This window comes from Polypterus senegalus, chromosome 16 (genome assembly GCF_016835505.1).
Source record: "Polypterus senegalus isolate Bchr_013 chromosome 16, ASM1683550v1, whole genome shotgun sequence".
In the NCBI taxonomy this organism is placed as follows: Eukaryota; Metazoa; Chordata; class Cladistia; order Polypteriformes; family Polypteridae; genus Polypterus; species Polypterus senegalus.
This window is the reverse complement of record NC_053169.1, coordinates 48,824,851-48,841,831: the sequence shown is the minus strand read 5'-3', so window position 1 is coordinate 48,841,831 and position 16,981 is coordinate 48,824,851. Positions and strand designations below refer to the sequence as shown.

General features: G+C 36.7%; 1 protein-coding gene across 2 annotated transcripts in view; it reads left to right on the top strand.

The window, feature by feature from the left end:
* Nucleotides 1-16,981, top strand: part of asb3 (ankyrin repeat and SOCS box containing 3) — a 152,517-nt gene that overhangs the window by 56,554 nt on the left and 78,982 nt on the right. For both annotated transcript variants that reach the window (XM_039738153.1, XM_039738154.1), the window contains exons 5-6: nt 10,441-10,576; nt 11,099-11,276. In XM_039738153.1, the coding sequence (XP_039594087.1) occupies nt 10,441-10,576; nt 11,099-11,276 (314 nt within the window). The remainder of the gene's footprint in view (nt 1-10,440; nt 10,577-11,098; nt 11,277-16,981) is intronic.

Here is a 16,981-nt window from a genome sequence, read left to right as displayed (position 1 = left end):
ACAGCAAAAAACATTATTGGGGTGCCACGCAGTGTCCGCAAGGCCTGCAGCATTGTGCATGACCCCTTACACCCCTCACATGGACTTTTCACACTTCTGCCATCCAAGAGAAGATATTGCAGCATCAAAGCCAAATCTGCCAGGCTGCAGGAGAGTTTTTACCCCCAAGCTGTTAGACTCCTTAACACCAGGCTGCCCCCTGGGACCTTCCACACAGCCTCAACCACCTTTAAAAACAGAACTTTTATGCATGAAAACCATTGTCCTGCAAAGATGAGTGTGCATGTAGAAAAGAACTGAAAATCTCATACTGACCTTTAAGTATTTTGACACTCTTGATATCCTTCTGCTGTGAAACATTCTGACCTGTCATTGTTTACACATGTCTTAAACAACTATTATCATACACTGATAATTTCTGTATTATCCATATTATTTATTTACTAGCAGAATACCCGCGATTCGCAGCGGAGAAGTAGTGTGTTAAAGAAGGTTTGAAAAAGAAAAGGAAAAATTTTAAAAATAGCGTAACATGATTGTTAATGTAATTGTTTTGTCATTGATATGAATGTTGTTCTCATATCTACAGTATGTATATGGCCATTGAACCTTACTCTTATTCGATGTTAATGTTGATTTATTTTTTATAATTATGTCTTTCATTTTTCTATTCTTTAATATGTAAAGCACTTTGAGCTACTGTTTGTATGAAAATGTGCTATATAAATAAATGTTGTTGTTGTTGTTGATGTGTGTGTATATATATATATATATATATATATATATAGTATATATATATATATATATATATATATATATATATATATATATATATATATATATAACTAAAGAAGTTATGTGTGTTAAAGAAGTTATGAAAAAGAAAAGGAAACATTTTAAAAACAATGTAACATGATTGTCAAAGTAACTGTTTTGTGTATTTGGCGGCAACATCACAAAGTTGTTTTTGTCTAGCTGCATCAGAAAATGTACCACGACGTCTGACACGCCTCCTTTTTTACTGTTTTCTCACAGCTTGGATTGCTGCTGTCATAATGCATACATACATACATACATACCTACCTATCTACATCATATATATACACACACACACAAATTATATATATGTATATATATGTGTATATATATGTGTATATATATATATATATGTATATGTATGTATATATATATATATGTGTATATATATGTATATATATATGTATATATATGTATATATATGTATATATATGTATATATATATATATATATGTATATATATATATATATATATATATATATATATATATATATGTATGTGTCTATATGTGTGTGTATAGCTTTGGTCACTGAGTGCAAGGGAAAAATAATAAAATATAGTCTAAGTTATTAAACAGTAAAACATTATCGTTTTAAGAAGTACAGGTACATTGAGCACTACTGGAGTGGTTGCGGGTAAACTACATTTTAAAGACTGTGTAACACAACAGGTAAGTAGTACTAACAGCAGCTAAAATGTATATGGATCATCTCTCGGTAGTAGATCCCTTTTGAAAGGCGCTACACGACGGCTGTGGTATAAAAATTACATTTTCTATGTGAACGTTCAAATTTCTGCCTCTGGTAATGTGCCTTACTGACATTACCAGCAATTAAAGAAAATTAGTTTTGTGTCCTCTGCAGTGTTAAGAGAGAAAGGCTTTGGTTTGGGATAAAAGGAAAAAAGGGGTAAAGAAAGGAAAGTTGCCTTTTTCTTTTATATAGTATAGAGAGATGTGTTCGCTGACGTTATGATCGCCTTTTGGGGACAGTCACGGTGGGTCTTGTGTAGACTGGTGAGACGTCCCTGCCATTAATCGGCTGTGATGGCACTGTCAGTTCTCCACTCGTGTGCATGTCTTCATAATCCGAGCTGACGACCTCATAATCGTATACGTTGAAAAGAAAGTGCGAATCGCCTTAATATTAGTTTGCCGCGGTGTAGAAAAGGGGTCCCGTGTTTGCACTTGTCTGGGCTATAGCTCAGGGGGAGGATGAAAAAAATGAAAAGTGCTCACTTTGACTTAAGGCAGAAGCGCAGTCAGCGTCTCAAAGGCCGCACAGCTATGCGCCGGCTGCTCAACTTTTGCTGGGCAGGGGACCCCAGTTTTTGCAGACACGCTTCATGATATCAAAAGTCTCGCGCTTTGAGGTCATTCATACATATATATATATATATATATATATATATATATATATATATATATATATATATATATATATATATATATATATATATATACAGTAATCCCTCCTCGATCGCAGGGGTTCCGTTCCAGACCCCCCCCGCGATAGGTGAAAATCCGCGAAGTAGAAACCATATGTTTGTATGGTTATTTTTATATATTTTAAGCCCTTATAAACTCTCCCACACTGTTTACAAACATTCCCAGAGTTATACGGCATAATCTCTTTGTATTCTCTTAGATATTAGGTAAGATTCATTGAAATTATGTATGTAAACACACTGTTTATATACAGTAAAACCTAAATATTATTTTAAAGATATTGAGTGTCTCCGATATCACATATGTTACAGCCATTACGATATACAGGCCACCAGCAATAAATACGTACAATGCAATAAAAATAGTATACAGTAAATGTGTGTACAGTGACACTAAACGTACGTACATGTACTAAGTACTGTAAGTAGAAAATTAATTATGGTTACTCACCAACAATGACACGTTGACTTGTCCGATAACGATCAGTTTAATTTTACTGCACAACAAAGGAGAGCGTTACAGCCCTTAAAGGAGCCTCTTCAGGTGATTCTGAAGCACTGCCGTTGTTCTTCTTCCTGCAGTCTTCAATCCAAATCCCTAAAGCAGATTCCATCCAGACTACTGCCTTATTACATCCACTTACAACTCGTTTTGCACCCTGGTTAAAAGGACACTGCAGTCGTAGATCTTATATTCCTTTCCTACTTTTTTAAATAAAAAGAATCGTAGCCTTCAACAAATCCAAAACGTGTACCTTTTCGGCAATAGTTAACATCTTCTTGCGCTTGAGCAGGGCACCTGAAGCAGTAGCAGATCGTTTTGGAGCCATAATGAAGGGCTTGACTATGCACAAAGATAAACACAAAAGAGCACAACTCTTTACACAGCGAAACACGTTGATGCGGAATGAGCGAGACGAGACTTCCTGGTTAACACTGCATTCAGCAGGCAGGAACTTAACTGCGTGCTCTGATTGGTTAGCTTCTCAGTCATCCACCAATAGCGTCCCTTGTATGAAATCAACTGGGCAAACCAACTGAGGAAGCATGTACAGGAAGTAAAAAGACGCATTGTCCGCAGAACCCGCGAAGCAGCGAAAAATCTGCGATATACATTTACATATGCTTACATATACTGTAAAATCCGCGATAGAGCGAAACCGCGAAAGTCAAAGCGCGATATATCAAGGGATTACTGTATAGCAAAATACCCGCGCCTCGCAGCAGAGAAGTAGTGTGTTAAAGAAGTAATGAAAAAGAAAAGGAAACATTTTAATAATAACGTAACATGATTGACATTGTCATGAGTGTTGCTGTCATATATATGCCTGCCTAAATATGTCACCCTCGCTTCGCTCTTACTTTTTTACCGTTCATTTAATCATAGCTAGTGGCGGAAAAATTATAAAATGGAAGGACTGGAATTACACTGAGTGTGGCTTTACCAAAACAATTATTGATGGTGAATCGATTATTCATAAAGCTTGAATTGGTGATCTGTTTTTCTATGTTAACCTCATATTTTATAATTCTTTTTAAACCAAGGTGGTTCGAGGGTAAAATGAATAGGGATGCGCTGATCAAAGTAATCAGTGTACCAGGAAATCATGCATTGACAAAAGTTCCCCTTTGCTTGTAATGCAAAGTGTGATTAAATGCATTATTTTTTAACGCGTTATGGAGCACATGCATCGAAGCTTCTCAGCTCTGCTTGTGCTAAAAAAAGGAAAGATTTTAAAAATAACGTAACACGATTGTCAATGTAACCTTTTGTAAGTAGTACCTGGAGGATTCAGTGTGGAGAAACTCGAGAGACAGTGTGTGTATTAACTTGTGGATTTTTCTGTGAGTATTTGGTGGCAGTGTGACGAAGTTGCTTCGAAAGACAGCGTTAGCGGAGCTCAGCTCAGAGCGAAATTAGGTAAATGGGAGGGGAGATGATGACGTGACTCCCCCACCCGCCTTAACTGTCAATCCCCCACAAACACAATCTCTCGGAATTTACATAAACACACCCCTTCACCTGCAATTTTAACTTAGTTACAAAGTGATCAAAACTCTCGTTTATATCCTGCGTCCTCTCATTAAACTTGTATCCCGCATTACCCGTGGGCATGTGAAACGCCAGCGGCAGCCTGTCTATGAACTTAATTTAAAGTTTAGGTTTACACCTTGCTTTCTTTCCGAAGTAGCGGCACTAATGAATATGGTAGTATATGTCACTCGCTCGCTTCTTATTGTTTCGCTGCCTTCTCAATTATATAATGCATGTTTTCTTCAGCGCTTTTTGGAGGTCTTCCTGGTTTTTTACGCACTGCGTTGACAGTCAGTTCACGTGATTACGTGGGAGGCATGATGATGTCACATGAAACTCCGCCCCCATGGCTTTCGAGCCCAACTCCATTACAGTAAATGGAGAAAAATACCTTCCAGTTATGACCATTACGCGTAAAATTTCTAAATGAAACATGCCCAACATTTGTAAGTAAGCAGTAAGGAATGAGCCTGCCAAATTTCAGCCTTCTACCCACACGGGAACTTGGAGAATTAGTGATCAGTCAGTCAGTCAGTCAGTGAGGGCTTTGCCTTTTATTAGTATAGATTTATTATACTGCATATCTTACACATCAATATTGCTGCTACTTCTTTGCCCTATCTTTGCACAATATCTTGTCTTGTTTGTGTTTTAATTTTTAATTTTTAAATTTTAATTCTATTTTTAATTTATTATTTGTACATCATGTTGTTACACTGTGGACCCTGAGCTTCGCGATTTCGTGTGTCTGTATACTTGTATATGGTTGAGATGACAATAAAGTTCACTTTGACTTTGACTTTATTGCAAGAGGAAATCAGTTTAAGGAGCACGAAGCGATTAACATGGCTCAGGGAACATTTAACTCAAAGCATTTAATGTGCTACATAACATGACAGGGTTTGAGAAAATCTAATAAATTAAATATTCATTTTAAGATTAAGTTTAGTTTACAATGTTCTACTTTAATGACAAATTACAAGAATAAAGTTAACATGTCAACTTTATTCTCGTCATAAACGTCGAGATTAAAGTGGAAATGTCGAGAATAAATTCAACATGTCGTCACACTATTACACAGTACCCAGGTACATTACACAGTATTGAAAAAAAAATAAAACAAGTACAACTTGTTTTGCAGTATTATCCAGTAGTATAGAAACGGTTTTCACAAATTTGAACATAATGGTCCATATCCGACCTTTTAAAACCAAAGTATTTCCAGACAACAGACACGGCTCCTTTTTCCGACAAAAGTTCTTCTGTGTCATCATGTTTATCGTCTGCTACAGCTTCAGTTTCAGAATTTCTCTGTCCATTTTCACTGTTCAATACCTCCACTAACATATGTACTCTATTTGCAAGTGTTTAGCAGTGCAGCAGTGAAAAAGGACCCCATCCTTAAGCAGTTTGCTGCTGCACCATGTTCTGAACGTTGTTTAGGCTATTTAAACTAGTGTTGCAGTATAAGAAAAACCAATATCATAACAAAAATAAAAAACTTTTTTGTTATGAACCGGTATACCGCCCAGCACTAGCAGTTATGAGTTTTGTTGTGTAATGCAGTGTATGTTTTGATCCTTCCAACTAATAATGATAAGTCAACACAGTGTGGGAAATCTTGCTATCCATCCATCATCCAACCTGCTATATTCTAACACAGGGTCACGGGGGTTTGCTAGAGCAAATCCCAGCCAACACAGGGTGCAAGGCAGCAAAAATCCTGGGCAGGGCACCAGCCCACCACAGGAACACACACACGCACACACTAGGGACAATTTAGGATCACCAATGCACCTAACCTGCATGTCTTTGGACTGTGGGAGGAAACCTATGCAGACGCAGGGAGAACATGCAAACTCCACGCAGGGAGGACCCGGGAAGTGAATCCAGGTCTCCTTACTGCTATGCAGCAGCACTACCACTGCGCCACCATGCCACCCCGAAATCTTACTAGGTTTATTAAATAATATAGCTCCATGTGTTGTTGTTCTTAAACTGTGTCATTAAAAATTTAGGAATAATTGTCCAACGCTATCTGACAAATAGCGAATATTTTTCTTCAGAATGGTCCTAATTTTGGACAGTGCCAATACATATGACACAGCAAGGCTAATGCTTGATGGCATCATTCATGGGTATGGTCTATTCCTTGATATATTTTGATTTTTTAATCTTTAAAGATGTATGCAGTATAATACACAATTGCAAGCTAAACTCCACCATGCTTTGCACAGACTGATAAAAAGAGAATGTTATGGATGATTGAATTACATTTGTTTTTAAGACAGTGATTGGAAGGTGGGATTCCTGCCATTGCCTGTGGTCTAGAGGTGCACACCATAAAATAGCTGATAAAGTCAGGAAATACTCCCTGTATTCTCCTCATTACTGGGTAAAATATTTTCAGGCATAGATACTAGTGGAAAATTAGAGAAGCTACACAGGTTCTTTTGATAAAGGTGTTTAAGTTGTAAATAGAAAAAATGGTGTTTTGCAGGAATTAGGTTTCCTCCCACAGTCCAAAGACATGCAGATTAGGTGCATTGGTGATCCTAAATTGTCCCTAGTGTGTGCTTGGAGTGTGTGTGTGCACCCTGCGGTGGGCTGGCGCCCAGCCCGGGGTTTGTTTCCTGCCTTGCGGCCTATGTTGGCTGGGATTGGCTCCAGCAGACTCCAGTGACCCTGTAGTTAGGATAATAGCAGGTTGGATAATGGATGGATGGATTGATATTTAGTATGTAGTTAATCTAGAATGCATGCACATCATTAATATAGAGGTCGGTGACGGTCCAGATGCTCAATAATTTATCTCAATTAAGTACTGTCCAGATTGCTGAAAAACATAAATATCATACACTGGAGTAACAGATAATAATACTATTTCTGACATAAAGTATTTTATACATTAAAGCCACATTCTGTGATTTACAACCAAGCTAATAGTAAATTGATTATCATTACTGATGACTGCAGTACAAACCTTTGCATATAGAGAGGGATTTCAGGAAGAATTCCTTTCCAAGACAATCAAGAAAATGTAGTTAGTAATGCTATGCATTCTTTCTGTTTTACATCTTTTCAATAACTTTTTTTTCAACTAAAATAAATTACATTTCAATGTATTTTTGAGGTGGGGGGTGTAAATATATAGTTCGTGGACATACTCTGAATGAGAAATTAGTTTTTTTAAGGATAATAATTTTTAACAGTATCAATTCTTCCAGTTGAAGAGGTAACCACCTATTTTATTAACAACTTTTTTATACATTTCATCATGTTGCAAATGTTATGTTTAAATAAATCTTTACATTTTCTTTTGAATGTAACTCCCAGATATCTGAGTTGGTCTGAAGCAATGGAAAGTGCTCTAATTTAATATGGCATGTAAGAGAGTTGAAGAGAAAAACCTGCAATCTTATTCAAATTAAGTTTGTACCAACAAATCATGTAAAATCATTCATCAGATTTAATATCCTCAACATTGACAAGTTTATATCAGTAATGAAAAGAACTATATTTTCTGCTTAGAGGGAAGTTTTTTCTTTTACTGTTTACCTTGTATAAGTAGGAAAGCATTTGAAACAATGTTTTAATTATAAAGCAGTAGTTATATAATATTGGCTGCCACAGTACTTCCATATTCTGGTGTGAGCTTTGTTTGTCTCCATGAGTATCTAATTTTTGCAGAGCCACAGCACAGTGGTGACTGTGAGGCTAGGGATCTGCACTGGCAATCGGAAGGTTGCCGGTTTGAATCCTGTAAATGCCTAAAGGGACTCTGCTCTGTTGGGCCCTTGAGCAAGGCCCTTAACCTGCAATTGCTGAGCGCTTTGAGTAGTGAGAAAAGCTCTATATAGATGCAAAGAATTATTATTAAATTATTATGCTGTCATAATAATTTTTGGATGGCAGTTTTACAGTAGAAGCAAATGTTTGGGGTTATTGTAACTAGCACCATGAGTTTTAGGACATAACATCGATAAAACTTTAAGATGGACTTGAAGGTTAAATTTAGTATAAATAGACATAAAACTTACACGTAACGTAACACATTAAGTTCAACACAAATTTCCACCCAATTTTTTCTTTCCTAAAACAGCACTGACATTAAAGTAATGTGGCTTTACAAATAGATTCTGCTTTTCTATGTTGCTGTGATTCAGTCCAAACTGGTCCAGTTAATTGTTGGTGTACAGTATTATACCATTTTTAAAATGACTACTTGCCAGTTTGCATTTACCAAAGAAGGAGCAGCCTAATTTTTTCCATTTTTGTGGTCCAAAAGTCTATCAGGGAAAGTGAATCCAACCTTGACTTTCTGCAAAGTATAGAAACAATGTTTTCTGCTCAGCAGAGTACCTACACATGGATTGAACAGCTGAAGGATGGATGCATGTTTGTCACAGATAAAGAACAATGGCTGACAATACTGAGCATGTCTGTGACATGGTTCTAGCAAACAGGCTTGTGTAAATGATCTGTGAAACTAATGTTAAAAATAATGCAGTGTGCAGCAGGAAGCATCAGCTCCAACAACAAACCATGCTCAATGCAGAGAATGTAAGTCATTTCATTCACAATACCGCCAGTGTGTAATGAATATTAAACATGGTTACTTAGCAGTGATAGAAAGACCAGTAGCACTGAAATTTTAAGTTCTTTTTGATTGATTTTTCCATTCTTTTAGATATGTGTTTCATTAGTCTGTCTTGCAACAAGTTTTAACTTTTTAAAGAAGGATAGTACTAGATTATTTTACAACCATACAAGCCCTATACACAACTTTTTTTTCTGCACTGAAGGAGCTGCTTTTAATCTCATTGTAGATGTGTATAGTGACAATAAAAGGCATTCTATTCTAGAAACAACAATTTCATACTGTACTCACCATTTAATTTGACATCTTTGGGCTGCAGGAAGGGAGGAGGAGGAAAATGAAACAGAAGGTGGTTATTGTTTAGAAGGAGCCTCCTTATGCAAATCTTTTCTTTGTAAAATTGTCGAGATGGTGGATTTTGACATGCTGTACATATTAGTGAGATCGGTCACACGAATAGCACTCTCATATTTCCACACAATTTCCATCTTCGTTTCGATTGTGGCTCCGACTGACGCTACTAACACTCTCGGTTGTTTGTTTAAAATTGCGCAAGCGGATACACGTGGCCGCATCCGGGTCGTAACGCAAGATGTTGATCATAAATCAAAACAAAAATTTTTATTTTAAACTTCCCAGTAATTTTATTATAAATTTTATTAATAAAATCAACAACTAAAACACTTTTTTGAATAAATTCTTTATTTAAAGTACCGGCATGCAAAGTTACTTCTTCATCTGAAAGATGGCTCTGTGGTTTCGTCATTATTTACTTCCGTATTCATCGGCAAAACCGGCATTGCGCTGGAAATCTTGAATCTGAAACGATACTCGTTGTATAAACCGACCCCTAAACTCCAAGCCAAAAATCTAGGACGAAATTCTCGGCTTATATAACGGAATCTACGGTATTTTAAAAGAAAGTAATGGAATATCACAGGAACAACACAAAGCACAAATAAATGTATACCGTACAAGAATATTTTTTTTTTTTTTTTTTTAAGCATTTTATGATATTTGCTTACCTGAAAACCAGTTTTATTTGTTTGTGTTTTTCTTTTTAGTATATTTTGAACAGAAATGCCTGCCTTCTTTGGAGCTGTAAGAATACAGGTTGTTTTCCTCAGAGGCAACATTTTCTGTTTTCTTACTGACAGACTGCACAGATAGTAGTGGATACCACAATATTGATCAGCACTATCCTTATGTACTTGGGGTCCAGTGTTTTTTTCTGTGTGTAGCCTCTTCACTTGATCATTAGCTATGGATAGCCCATACTGATGGTTTGGGGAGGATTCATCACTGATTTTACTAGTTGAAATGGTATAATTGTTGTTGCAGTAGAGATTGTCTGGAGGACTGGTCATTGGAAAAAGTAATACTAAACTGATACTTAAAATTAATTCATATCTTTGAATGCAAATCTAAAGAAGCAGAAGATAGATTTAAAAGACTATAATTAAATACAGACCTAATAAAATCATATTTTATATTTCTGTATATATTATCAACAGTTGTTTTTAATTTGCCATTGTCTTCTAGGGAGCCACTGATATAATGAAGACACTATTGGAAAAAGGAGCAAATAAGGAATTCCAGGATGACTATGGCATAACACCTCTTTTCATATCAGCTCAGTATGGCAAATGTGAATGTTTAACTGTACTTGTAGCCCATGGTAAATAGTTTATTTCATCTTATGTAATTGTAATTTGTAATATTTTGTGTTTTAAATTGTACATTTAGGAAAAATAACAACTTAAAATTTGTTTTTGAGTAAGTTATTTAATGTGTGACAAATAAAATTATTTGGTTGTGAAATATTAGTTGTTTTAGCAGTAATCTACAAGGTGGTTATTTTCAGTACATTTTAAACTTAATCTTTAATTGTATCTTGTCTATTCATAAGAAATATTGTAAAATTTACATTTTTTGGTAATTTTGTTTAGAGTATATCAGTTTACTGTACATTTGTGTCTGAAAAGTTTGTAGATATTGGATGCTTTCAAGTGTTGATAGTGGTTCTTTGCTTTTTAAAGAATCTTGACTTAACAGTTGTTTTAATTTGTTTGTATCATTTAACTATCTTATGATGCAAACTAAGTGTCTTTCAAAAGTTATTATTTTAAACTAAAAAAAAAAAAAAAAAATTTCCAGATTAATGGTATCCTTGTTTTATAATAGTCTAATCATGTTACAGGAGCAGATGTAAATTGTCAGGCCAAGGACAAAGCAACACCACTATTTATTGCTTCTCAAGAAGGTCATGTGCATTGTGTGGAAGTATTACTATCCAGTGGCGCTGATCCAAACCTATACTGCAATGAAGAGGAATGGCAGTTACCTATCCATGCAGCTGCTCAAATGGGTAGAACAACGTAGGTGATAATATTTGCTTAAAATAATAAAACTCTGCAACAATATTTAAATGCTTTTAAGTTTTTGAGGTGGTATATATTAATGATTCTGCTAAAAGTATTGTTTTAATCACTTATTCGTAAGTTGTCATTAATTCCTCAATCATCTGATAAGAAAAAAAAAACCTGCTGACAATTATTTTTAAAACATTAACATTTTATAGGATATTTTTATAAGATTATACATTTTTTTTTAATTTAAAGTTCTCTTATTTTACAGGTAGAGTTAGAAAAAAATATTTTTTAAACAGGAAACTTAAACTCCTAATATGTAGAGCCGCTGGATGCAAGAACTTAGTTCCCAGGCTGTTCACAATAAGCAGATAACTAAAATATCAATGTTCTATGTAAAAAGTTTGGGAACCCCTCTCAGCCTGCATCATAATTTACTCTACTTTCAACAAAAAAGATAACAGTGGTATGTCTTTCATTTCCTAGGAACATCTGAGTGCTGGGGTGTTTTCCGAACAAAGATTTTTAGTGAAGCAGTATTTAGTTGTATGAAATTAAATCAAATGTGAAAAACTGGCTGTGCAAAAATTTGGGTACCCTTGTAATTTTGCTGATTTGAATGAATGTAACTGCTCAATACTGATTACTTGCAACACCAAATTAAGCCGCTTTTCCACTGCATAGTACGGCACGACACGGTTCAGTACAGCTCACCTTGGTTTGGCTCAGTTCAGCTCGGTTTGCGTTTCGACTGCAGTTTAGTACCGCTTTAGAGTGGGCGGGATTATTCACGTGTCGTTATAGTTGCGCCGCCTCTACTGCTGTGACACCGTGGAACTTTTACAACAACACGCAGACAACGATAACACTTTAGCTCGATAACGCGCAAGGTTAAGCATCTAAAAAAAGCACATCACTAGCTAACTTTTATCACTGTTGCAAAGCATAAAATGAACTTAACTGCCAGTGTAACATTAAAATGCTGATTCTGTATATTACAGATCTTCCACATTTTGCAAAAAAGTCGCCGCAACAGACCATCTGTTTGGACATTTAACCGTGCTTCAGAGTGGTGGGATGTGATTGTTCCCGGTTTTACAAACACTCAGTGGCTGGAGAACTTTCGAAACTTCCGCGTGTCTGTACCTTTAAAGAAAAAATAGCCAGTGACGCAGTAATGACGATTTTCTCCGGCCAATCAGTGACCAGCAGAGTTTACACGTCACATTTTGGTAACGGTTCGGCACGCTTGGAACCTCGGCTGAGGTGGTACTAAAAAAAGGACCAGGTACCAGGTACTGTTCCCAGTGGAAAGCCCCGCAAAAGTGAGCTGTACTGAACCGTGTCGTGCCGTACTATGCAGTGGAAAAGCGGCTTTAGTTGGATTAGCTCGTTAAGCCTTGAACTTCATAGACAGGTGTGTCCAATCATGAGAAAAGGTATTTAAGGTGGTCAATTTCAATTTGTGCTTCCCTTTGACTCTCCTCTGAAGAGTGACAGCATGGGATCCTCAAAGCAACACTCAAAATATCTGAAAAACAAAGTATTTTCAGTATCATGGTTTAGGGGAAGGCTAAAAAAAGCTATATCAGAGGTTTAAACTGTCAGTTTCAACTGTAAAAAATGGCACAGTTGCTGTTGAACCCAGGTCTGGCAGGCCAAAAAAAATACAGGAGCAGCATGTGCGCAGGACTGTGATAGTGGTTACAGACAACCCACAGATCACCCCCAAAGACCTGCAAGAACATCTTGCTGCAGATGGTGTATCTGTACATCATTCTACAATTCAGTGCAATTTGCACAAAGAACATCTGTGTGGCAGGGTGATGAGAAAGAAGCCCTTTCTGCACTCACGCCACAAACCGAGTCGCTTGTTGTATGTAAATGCTCATTTAAACAAGCCAGATTCATTTTGGAACAAAATGCTTTGGACTGATGAGACAAAAATTTAGTTATTTGGTCATAACAAAAACTGCTTTGCATTGTGGAAAAAGAACACCGAATTCCAAGAAAAACACCTGCTACCTACTGTCAAATTTGGTGGAGGTTCCATCATGCTGTGGGGCTGTGTGGCTAGTTCAGGGACTGGGGCCCTTGTTAAAGTCAAGGGTCAGATGAATTCAACCCAATATCAACAGATTCTTCAGGATAATGTTCAAGCATCAGTCACAAAGTTGAAGTAACACAGGGTTTGGATATCCCAACAAGACAATGACCCAAAACACAGTTCGACATCTACAAAGGCATTCATGCAGAGGGAGAAGTACAGTAATCCCTCGCTATATCGCGCTTCGACTTTTGCGGCTTCACTCTATCGCGTATTTTATATTTAAGCATAACTAAATATATAACGCAGATTTTTCGCTGCTTTGCGGGTTCTGCAGACAATGTGTCTTTTTACTTCCTGTACATGCTTCCTCAGTTGGCTTGCCCAGTTGATTTCATACAAGGGATGCTATTGGCGGATGACTGAGAAGCTAACCAATCAGAGCACGCAGTTAAGTTCCTGCGTGCTGAATGCAGTGTTAACCAGGAAGTCTTGTCTCGCTCATTCAGCATCAACGTGTTTCGCTGTGTTAAGAGTTGTGCTCTTTTGTGTTTATCTTTGTGCATAGTCAAGCCCTTCATTATGGCTCCAAAACGATCTGCTACTGCTTCAGGGGCCGTGCCCAAGCGCAAACGAAAGATGTTAACGATTGCCGAAAAGGTAAACGTTTTTGATTTGTTGAAGACTACGATTCTTTTTATTTAAAAAGTAGGAAAGGAATATAAGATCTACGGCCACAGTGTCCTTTTAACCAGGGTGCAAAACGAGTTGTAAGTGGATGTAATAAGGCAGTAGTCTGGATGGAATCTGCTTTAGGGATTTGGATTGAAGACTGCCAGAAGAAGAACGGCAGTGCTACACAATCGCCTGAAGTGGCTCCTTTGGAAGAGGTGTAACGCTCTTCTTTGTTGTGCAGTAAAATGTGTGTCACTGTACACGCATTTACTGTATACTATTTTTCTTGCATTGTGTGTATTTATTGCTGGTGGCCTGTCTATCGTAATGGCTGTAACATATGTGATATCGGAGACACTCAATATCTTTAAAATAATATTTAGGTTTTACTGTATATAAACAGTGTGTTTTTATACATAATTTCAATGAATCTTACCTAATATCCAAGAGAATACAAAGGGATTATGCTGTATAACTCTGCGGGGAATATTTATAAACAGTGTGGGAGAGTTTATAAGGGCTTAAAATATATAAAAATAACCATACAAACATATGGTTTCTACTTCGCGGATTTTTACCTATCGCGGGGGGGTCTGGAACGCAACCCCCACGATCGAGGAAGGATTACTGTATAATGTTCTGAAATGGCTGTCACAGTCCCCTGACTTGAATATCATCGAAAAACTATGGGATGATTTGAAGCAGGCTGTCCATGCTCGGCTGCCATCAAATTTAACTGAACTGGACAGATTTTGTATGGAAGAATAGTCAAAATTACCTTCATCCACAATCCAGATACTCATCAAAGGCTATAGGAGGTGTCTAGAGGCTGTTATATTTGTAAAAGTAGACTCAACTAAGTATTGATGTAATACAAGGTGCAGCAGAAATAACTCCCACATTTCGAAAAATCACTGTAGGGTCCCCAAAGCAGGTAGAGGGGTGCGGTCCGTTCCGTTAGGTACAGTACATAATAAAGTTTTCAGTCGTCACCATGCCATGGTCGGGTGAGCATCAAGGCTTTGTAGTGGAGGCTTTTTTCAAAAATGGCGAATCTGTAGCTGCGACGGAGATAGTGTTTCGCACACGGTTCGGTTTACATGCTAATGAAAGTGTTCCAAACCGGAAAACGATTTTGCTGTGGGTTCAAAGATTAAGGGCAACAGGAGGCTATTCAAGAAGAAATTGAAGGAATTTCACCCGACATGCTAGTGAGAGTGATGGAAAACTTCCAAAAACGGCTCCAAATGTGTATCAACCGTCAAGGCTACCATTTGGACGATATAATTTTTAAAACTTAAAGTAAAAAAACTTTTTTATATCTACATTTGGGAAATAAAAAGTTTTTGGTGATACCTCGTAGTATTTTTTTTCAATCCCCCTTTGAAATGTGGGAGTTATTTCTGCCGCACCCTGTATCTCTGTTGGGGTGCCCAAATTTATGCACCTGTCTAATTTTGTTATGATGCATATTGCCTATTTTCTGTTAATCCAATAAATTTAATGTAACTGCTGAAATACTACTGTTTCCATAAGGTATGTCATATATTAAAAGGAAGTTGCTACTTTGAAAGCTCAGCCAATGATAAACAAAAATCCAAAGAATTAAGAGGAGTTCCCAAACTTTTTCATATGACTGTAATATTCTATGTATTTTTAACATTAACTACATGAGACAGTTACTACCCAATACTGCAATGCGCAACTGCGAAATCATAGGCACCTTGCCTACCATTCAGATACAATATGCTTTATGGCATAGATTTTTTTATTATTTCTTTATATTATAAACAAAATGTTTATAGGTGGTCAGATTTCAATAATCTAAGACTGCATGTGTCACCAGTGAGGAATTTGCTCCAGCGCTTTTCCTCTCTGAGCTGCTATACGTCCTCCCTCTATATTGTTAGATTCAGAAATTGAACTCTGGTTGCTGGAATCATAACCACCAGTTCTGCTGCTCAGCTAAAAGAGAACTCCATTTAATCAGATGCATATCTGGGAGGTAGCTTTGTGACATAGTCTTCCTGAGCACTTCTCTCTCAGCCTCACTGCACGCACCACTTCTTCCTGCGTGTATTGTTTTTGCATTGCACCCTCTCCCACTATAACCTATCATCTGTGGGGGAGGAGCAAAAGCTGTAGTTGCGTTTTTCCAAAATTTCCAAAGTGAGCAGCTCTAACCTAAAAAATAGGATTCAACAAAAGGCTGATGCGCCAAAATAATTCCGCAGACAATATATCTTTTTTTTTTAAAAGTTTGTTAAAATTCAAAGTATAACAGTTCACACAAAAAAGAAAAATTTAAATAGAAAAAAAAAGAAAAATTCTTCTTAAGAAAAATTCTGTTCAAAGCTTAAATCTTGTTACATTTCAAATCGTTACAAATCACTTCAAACGTTTCTGAACCATTTCAAAATGACGACGTTTCTGAACGATTTCTAAACTACAACAGTCAGAAAACTGTATGCCTATCCCATTTCTGATTTGAAAATGGGTCTTTTAAGTCCCTGTGTACTGGGACCTGTTATAAACAACAACTGACTCAATTATCGTACTGTATCTTAGTTATAGCAAGAAAGTTCTATCTCTTACTAACTTATAGGGGGAAAAGACTCTACCATTATCTATGACTATGAAAGAAATTTATATTGTATTCAAATTAAGCAAATGCTAATATAAGTTTAACTCAAAACTTTTGCCTTTTGGCTCTTACATTTCCAGCCCCTAATTGGCTATGTAGGAGCGGGGACAATTACTATACTTTACTCCATATCAGCCAATTAACTTACTTTTACATTAACTATTGCTTTCAAATCACTAGCAATAACACTTCAAACAAACATTTAAAAATTTCGTATTTCTAACATTGGCAGTTTCTTGAAGCAGGCACAGTTTATTCACAGGTCTGTTTAGTGTGCTGGTTTTGGTCTGCACACAAACTCTTCTGACTGCAGCTTTGGCATCTGGCATTGTCTTGATGACTCGACCC